Here is a 7,878-nt window from a genome sequence, read left to right as displayed (position 1 = left end):
CCCAACCTTTTGGCCTCGTGTCACCAGTCTCATAACGGATTTTGGATCTCGTTTCTCTTCTTCTTTGGCAATCATCCACTACCTCCCGGCAACTCGATCGCCTTAATTCTCGTTGTGCAGTCTCTCCCATATCGCATCTTCCACCGACTACACCTCTTAATCTGACCTGGCGTCCACATATTGTGCTCGACTCGTCTCACATTCTTTTCTGTCAGCTCGACCTCGACAAGCACGCCCATCTTCCCACATTCATCTGCGCAATGGACGCAGCTGGTCTCGCACAAATGAACACCAACAACTTCAACAACCAGTCCAACGGGCTTGCCACGCCCGCTTCCGGACTTGCTTCCCGCCGAGGCGGCCAGAACCTCAAGCCTCTCTCCCTGGCTTCGCCTCCCGCCGGCCAACAAGACAACGGCGTTCCCACCCCACGCACGAGCCGCTCTCACCTGCTCGCTGGGCTTCGGACCGCCCCCAAATCGGCCACTGCCTCCACCTTTGCGAACTCTTCAAGCATGGCCTCTCCCACTGCCCAAACCTTCAGCAACCGCAACAGCATCGCTGGCAGCATCTACCCACAGGGTACCAATGCCTACACTGCTCCCAAGACGGCTCTGCCCCAGTATGGCCAGCAGCAGGCGTACAACCAGATGATGAACATGAACCAGCAGCAGCAACAATTCACAACTGAGCAGGTCCTCGCTCCTCCTGAGATCCACGTCGACGATCAGGACCAGATGGACCCCCAGCTGTATGCTCAGCTGGTCGCCACCAACATGTACCTGGCCCAGCAGCAGCGAGCTCTTCAGCAAGAGCTCCTCAATATCCAGGTAGCTGCTCAACAGTTCCAGGGCCTCAATATCGGCGGTGCTCAGCAGCAGATGCAGATGCAGATGCAGCAGCAACAGATGGCCATGTACCAGCATCAGCAGCGTGTGCAGTCTATGCAGCAGTCCATGCTTGGCACCATGGGCAATCAGCAACAGATGCAGCAGCAGCAGCAGCAACAAGTGTATGCCTACGTCGATCCCATGACCGGACAGACCAAATACTACGTTGACCCCAACGCTGGGCAGTCCAACATGGCAGCCTTCATTGAACAGTCTCAGCTTGCACAGGGCTACGGAAGCCATCAGCCAACGCCGCAGAACAGCACGCCTCGCGTCCAGGTCTCCCCTCCCGCCGAGAACAACACGACTCCATTCTTCCGCAGCAACTCGCCTCCTAAGCGCAACGAGTCGCCCATTGACGTCGCTCCTCTCCCTCCCCCATCCGCCAACGCCTTCCGTCGCGGCCACAAGAAGATTGTCTCCCTCGCGATGCCCAACCTCAACAACTCGCTCGCCCTTTCCAACGATGCTCCCAAGTCCGCTGGTCCCCGGACTGCCTCTTTCCCAGTTACGCCGCTGACTGGTGGCTACGGACCGGGCCAGGCGCGGGCTGGCGAGCACCCAGTGCGCCAGCCCCGTGGCCCGCCCTCGATTGAGGAACTCAAGGCCAAGCCTACCACAAAGCACGAGGGCAGCAAGAACTTTGCGGCTCGCACCCGTCGATGCGCAGTTCACAACCTTGTCCGCGCCGGTCGGGAGAGGAGAAAGGGAACTGGCAGCTCGAGCGGAAGCATGAGCCCCGTTTCCGAGAGCGCTGAGGAGGTGCACACCCCCATCACTGACAACGAGTCTGACTCCGGGCGTAGTGGCTCGGGTAGCCTGTCCGGTGACATGGAGTGCTCCCTGCCTAGCTCGCGCACCTCCACCAACGGCAGCTGGGGTGCTATCGGGTCCGACCGCCCGGGTTCGCGCCAGAAAACGCGCAAGAGCCTCGATAGTATCAGCAGCGCCACGTCGGGTTGCGAGTCGGAGAGGGATAACTCGTTTGCCAGCGTGTTCAAGAACGCCGGCCAGAAGACCGAGGTCGAGACGGCCGAAGGCCAGCGCAAGGCGCCCATGCTGGTCCTGACAAGCGCCGAAAAGCGCAAGAGCGGCCCGCTGGCCATGCCCTGAGGGTTCGATTGGCCATTTCTTCCAGACGTACGTTAATGACGACCATGCGCCTTCATGTCTCTCCTTTTCCATGACCTGCTTCCCGGGGAGGGCGGGGTAGATCCCTAGCCCCCCGATGGTGAGCAGGCTCCACTCCACGATCGGCCAGGGTTCATCTGTGTACGACTTTTTTACGGTGTTCACTTCACGCGGCGTTGGTTTCACTTTGGCCTTGCTTCTCGCTGAGCTTGGTTCAAGACCATCGCCCAACCAAGTTTTCGATTCGACTACCCTCGCCTCGCGATGGCGAGGGAATTGGGCAATAAATTAGAGGCCCACTGATGAGGGGAACAGGCTTGATTTGTTGATAAGAGGCAGAGAGTGTGTGATACCACGCGAGCGAAGGGTACTTGGACCGAAACTGCCAGGCTTTTGGAGACGGTCCTCTCCTCGTCTGGAAAGGGGTTTTTGGGTTACTGGCTTTCTGTTTGTTTGTTTTTGTTTGTTTTCCTGCGCTGTGGACATGGGCGAATGAAGTTTCGCGGGTGAGGGCGTCAAACCGTTGCATTCTTCATGCATGGATTTCCCCAGCTGGAGCCAGCGTCCCCCCAACAGCTATCGGGTCGGACCGAGTGTCCTACGCCGCAGCGTGCTGGGGGTGTAAATAGATAGTTTAGGACGGCACAATAAATTGGATGCCAATCATGTTCCTGATCCATGGCGAGAGGCCGCGCAGTGACACAGTCACCCGTCATCTTCTACCCCAATGTGCTAAGCCTCGTCCTCCTGGCCGCGCCTCGCTTCTAAGAGCTGCTGGAATGCCTCCGTCTTCGCGTCATCGATGTGAGCATATTCCTTCGCGGGCCCGACGAGGATCTCATCCTGTTCGCCACTCTCGAGGGCCACCCACATTTCATCGATAAAATCCGCGAGTGGCATCCCGATGGGCGCGAGGCCTTGTCGCGTGTGAAGCTCAGTCTGCACGGCCGGCGGCACAATCTCGACAACCCTGACGGCGTCCTGGCCGGACTGCCGCTCCTCGTCCCGGAGCTGCGCCCGCACCTGCCAGGCGAGGGCGCGCAGCGCGGCCTTGCTGGCGCAGTAGTTTGCGCAGCGCGGCAGCGGCACGAGGGCCAGGGCCGACGTGACGTAGTACAGGGCAGCGGGGCGGCCGGCGGCGGCGTGGGCGCGCAGGTGCGGCAGGAAGAGCAGCGTCGTGTGCAGCGGCGCGAGGTAGTTTGTCGTCAGCTCGGCCGTCGTCGCGGCGAGGACGTCGGCGGTGGCGGTGGCGGTGGTCGGGGGCCCCGAGGGGCAGGGCGTGCTGGACTCCCGCGTTCAGGAACAGGGCCGTCACGGCTGGGTAGGTCGCTGTGATGCGGGCCGTCCAGTCGGGCAGCGAGGCGAGGTCGGTCACGTCGAGCGGCTCGATGGCCAGGTGGGCGGGGCCGTGTTTGGCGAGGAGCGCTTCGAGGCGCGCCGTCGTGCGGGCGACGGCTATGACGGATATCTTGTTCGCCAGGAGGCGCTCCGTGAGCGCCAGGCCTATGCCTGACGTGGCGCCTGTGATCAGGACCTGCTTGTGGGGGAACGGCATACTGGGTTTCGGTCTCGGCGGCGGCTTTGCAGGTGGTCTGTCGTTGGGCTGATGTGATGGTGGGGGGCAGCGAGCGGACGTTGGCTTCCATTTGATCGTGAGTTGCGCGAGTGGGGTGAGGGGTCAACGGGATGCGGCTTCACCAGCCGGACATATGGCGGGATGATTTTGGTCTCTCTTTTTAGTGTGTCTCTCTGACCATCGCGTACTGGAATTTTCAATCCCAAGAACGAGACGCTTGAGTGGTGACGATCTGCGCGATCGCTCATTGGGCTGAACTGGGAAGAAGTGAGTTTTCTTTGGTATCTCAAGCAGGTGAGAACTTGATGCACAACACCAAGAGTGACAGAATAAAGGATATTCTGAACAGGAGCTTCAGCAAGAAACCGTAGATTGCGGCTGGCTGAGCTGAGTCCTTGTTGGTTATCAACATCGATTACTGTGGTGTTCGGCGAGGACAGCTCTGTGACCCGAATTCTAAGACTCAAGGCCAAAGTCGAACAGGTAATGGCTGGCGACGGCGGCTCGTCCTCGAGTGAAGTTTTCCTAGCATTTTGATTACATAGCAGAGTTCCTGCCCATCATGTTCATGTCAAACCTATTGTAAACATTTCCATGAAGGACACCATGATGAAGGTTTGCAATGTCCATAGGTACGACGAGAGCGAGCGTGACCTGGTGAAACTTGAGTTATTGAAGGCCCCAATCTTCTTGTGGAAGGCTATAATGATCTCCATCTGCCTCAAGACCGACTTCCACGGTGTCCGCGCGGCCGACATTGCGGCCATGACTCCGAGTATAGCATACATCGTAGACACAAGGACGAATGCGCCCCCCAAACCAGACTATCGAAGACAGAACAATGCCAAGTGCCAATGGTATGCATTCGAATATGAATGACAGAAGGTTGTTCGTGCATCTGTTCATCCTCAAAGTTATCTGTGACATGTGATAAGCCTGCAGAACTAAGTTCCCAGATAGCCTCTCGAAACTTCTGTCTCAGCCGACCCTCAGCCGCCAAAACCGTCGACAGTCTCCCTCCTCTACGCTCTTATATTATTTGGCACCCTTCTCATGGAAGGTGCGGACCTGGTCCGTGAAACTCAGAGACGGAGATGAATCGCGCGCAGTGCTCAACATCAGCGCCCGTTATGCTTCTTCGCATCGTGATCACTGGGCATCATGCACCATAGGTCTCCAGGATACTCGGCAACTGCGTCATCTCCTGGGGCGTCCGGGGTATTCTTGCAAAGAAGGGGTCGCCTCTACCGTCTTGCCCAGTATCAACGACAACGCCACGTTCCTAAGCGATACATGGTACTTGAGCCCAACGATCCAGATGCGGCTTGAGTTGGTGCATACGGGCGCAGAGACCCCAGCCACGAGCACTAGACGAACGTTGAGAAGGTACCCAGTTGCCTACATCATGTAGATAACAGTACGTGCCAAGGGAACCGTCAAGTCCTGAGGGTCATTGCTGGTTGCCCGTGATGTATTGCCCTAAAACATGAAACCTACCAGTTGCGAAGACAGCTCAATGCTCATTTCGCCCCACGTCCACCTTCCAACGCCTGGTCCTGTCTCCATGTTGTATCAAACTCCAACTGAAAAAAAGTCATTCACCAAAAGTGGTAGGTGTGCGAGGGCCAAGTTCCTCTCATCCTCCTCTGGTCTTCTCTCCTTGCCTGGGAAGAAACATTCGTGTGAGATGCGAGTGCTCGCTTCTAAGCCGGTGTGCATATCGTGACGTCGTGCCGTTCGTCCAAGTGAACTACCTTTTCTTTTTTTGCGGTTCTGCCATTCCCGCTCCTTCACAACCTTGTTTGATCCCCATATCATTTCCGTATCCAAGATGGCCTTTACTTGCCACGCCGTTGTTGTGGCGGTATGATAATTTATACAAATAGAGAAGAGATTCAGTCTCATCCGCATGTACTGTGCTGGACGATGAGCACCGACGAAACATCGTCTTGTTTGTAGTGTTTTTTTTTTTTCAAAACCCTCGCGCACGGAGACTTGCATGGAGATTTGTCTCTCATAGGATATTGCATCGATGGCCATCTGGTCGTCGTCCTCGCCTCCGCTTGCGTTTCGCGAGACCCATGATGCCTGTGTCATTGTCGTCATCGCGGCCGTAGTTGTCCCTGCCATCGGCGTCTCTAAACCGCTCGTCCTTGAGAAGTAGTTGGCGGCAAATGTCGATGAATACAGCATCGACATTCGCTGAGATCGACATTAGCACCTTTGTTACAAAGTTGAGGCGAGGATTGGCTTACTTCTCGTCCTGGCACTCGTCTCATAATACGGCGCATCCCACATCTGGGAGCAGGCGAAGGCCCTTTGGCGGGGCACTGCCCGCTGCTCCTCGAGATCGGCCTTATTTCCGACGATAACGATGGGTACGTTTTCATCGTCTTTTATTCGAGTGATTTCTTCTCGTAACATCTCAATCTCGTTCATGGATGAGCCCGAGGTGATGCTAAAGACCAGGATAAATCCTTGGCCTGATTTCATGTACAGATCCCGCATGGCGACTGCAACCATGTTAGAATAGAACTAGCATATGAAAGAAGACACATGCATACCAAACTGTTCTGTGCCGGCGGTGTCGAGACTAAAAATTATGAATGATCAGACATGTGCATGCCAATGCCGTACTGCTCAACTTACATCTCCAGGACAACCTGTCTTCCCTACAGAGAGGCGTTAGTCACAGGCCAAGATTGGTCAGAGAGATCAGTATCTTACATCAACTTGCAGTTGAGTTCGGTACGTGTCTTCGATTGTTGGGTCGTAGCTTTCAATCCACTCATTATGTACAAACTGAGCTGCACAGTCGATGAGTTAGACAGTGACACGGCATTAGGGGTGAGGTAATGTTCTGGGTCATCTCACCAGTCAAACAGCTCTTGCCGACACCTCCTGCGAAACGGTCAGTCACCTAAATACCTTACAAAGACTATACTGCGCTTCTCACCGGCTCCTAGCACAACAACATGGAGGTCCCGACTAGACATCAGCAAAATCAGCATATGACCTCACAATCATGGGAAGACAGGACGGCGGCAGTGAAGCGTACCAGGACTGATGGTGCTTGTGACGAGACATGGCGGATGGTCAGGAGGGGGCCCTACAACATGCCCGACGGCGGATGCAGGTAGTGAAAGCGCGTGTCGAAATGGGTTTGGTGGCGATGATGGGGTTTCAGTAAACTGTCTGAGCCCTTTGTTCTTTCGGTTGGTACCCCCCAGTGCTGGCGGTGCAGGTGAGGCAAGACGAGAACGAGACCACGTGCAAATCCAAGTCCCAGCGCGAGCGCGGGCAAGGCTATTAAAGCAAGCTGAGGCGAAAGGAACGTGGCGAGAAACCTGACGCGGTAACGATATGATGACACGAAGAAACGGAGGCAAAAATGCGGAGGACAGAGTAAGTGATCGATCGTATCATGAGTCGAGAGGTTGGTTCTGGTCGCAGCTGTGGGCCAGTCGGGGAACGGACCCGGGGATGGTCGAGTCGGTGATGATTTGATTCGACTGGAGGACAAGCAAGATGAAAAAAAAGCACGGGCGTCCTGTGGTCTAAGTAGCGGCGGCGACAGGGAACAACAGTGCTCGCACAGCGGGAAATAGATAGCACGGCAGGCCGGACGGAGTAGCGAGCTGAGGGATAGAAGGTGAGGGGGCGGAGAAGGAGAGAAGAGAGAAATGAGGGATGAAGATGTCGTCGTGTGTGTAGTTCGTCGCCGTTGCAGGTCAGGCTTGTCGAAAGAGAGGGGAGATTGGAGAGCCTGTTTAACTGGCGGGGGTGTAAAGGGACTTTGATACCCTCACTCAGGGCAGATGCGGCCGAGCAGGTACCTCGGATCCAGCTGTACTTTCTTTGGTTGCTTGTTTGCCTGGTTGCCCTGTCCACTGTCGGGCTCACCCCTCACTGAATCACCTGTGGTGTGGTGTGGTGCGGTTTGGTGCGGTGCCGTAGGGTGAGTACCTAGGTAAGGTAGGTGTAGCCAGGCAATGTACGTCGCGATGCTATAAGAGGGTGCTGCCTGGGCGTGGCGCGACAGGTAGGAGCGAACCTGAAGCAGTGTGGTCCGGATGGCGAGTTCGTGGCTGGTCTGGTGTTGCTCGAGAATGAGGAGAGCGGCCAACGAGACGCGATCAGGTTCTTTTCTTCCTTTTCTCCCCCTGTTGTTTCCCTCTCAACAGGCACTGCAGACGTCTTGCAGCATTGTTCTTCCGAATTTTCTTTTTGGCCCAAGGAAGGCAAGACGGGGGAAGGGGGGGGGGGGCGGCAGGGGACCAA

The 7,878-nt window shown here is 56.2% G+C and overlaps 3 protein-coding genes across 3 annotated transcripts; 1 reads left to right on the top strand and 2 right to left on the bottom strand.

Moving 5' to 3' along the window:
* Positions 1-260: 260 nt before the first annotated feature.
* D7B24_006028 (uncharacterized protein) lies at positions 261-2,003 on the top strand (the record flags this gene model as incomplete). The annotated part of the gene is made up of 1 exon (XM_028640169.1): positions 261-2,003. One exon carries the CDS (start codon positions 261-263, stop codon positions 2,001-2,003), a length of 1,743 nt encoding a protein of 580 aa, XP_028495573.1.
* Positions 2,004-2,753: 750 nt separating this feature from the next.
* D7B24_006027 (uncharacterized protein) lies at positions 2,754-3,576 on the bottom strand (the record flags this gene model as incomplete). Its single annotated transcript, XM_028640168.1, has 2 exons — positions 2,754-3,308; positions 3,337-3,576. 2 exons carry the CDS (start codon positions 3,574-3,576, stop codon positions 2,754-2,756), a joined length of 795 nt encoding a protein of 264 aa, XP_028495572.1.
* A 2,035-nt stretch (positions 3,577-5,611) lies between these two features.
* RSR1 (Ras- protein rsr1) lies at positions 5,612-6,684 on the bottom strand (the record flags this gene model as incomplete). The annotated part of the gene is made up of 8 exons (XM_028640167.1): positions 5,612-5,799; positions 5,853-6,110; positions 6,162-6,190; positions 6,247-6,269; positions 6,325-6,404; positions 6,472-6,498; positions 6,554-6,585; positions 6,656-6,684. 8 exons carry the CDS (start codon positions 6,682-6,684, stop codon positions 5,612-5,614), a joined length of 666 nt encoding a protein of 221 aa, XP_028495571.1.
* Between the last annotated feature and the right edge of the window lie 1,194 nt (positions 6,685-7,878).

The sequence above is a fragment of the Verticillium nonalfalfae genome (assembly GCF_003724135.2).
Source record: "Verticillium nonalfalfae strain VnAa140/NRRL 66861 chromosome Unknown scaffold_40, whole genome shotgun sequence".
Classification (NCBI taxonomy): domain Eukaryota; kingdom Fungi; phylum Ascomycota; class Sordariomycetes; order Glomerellales; family Plectosphaerellaceae; genus Verticillium; species Verticillium nonalfalfae.
Note: the sequence above shows the minus strand (reverse complement) of the source record. Positions and strands in the feature narration are given on the sequence as shown.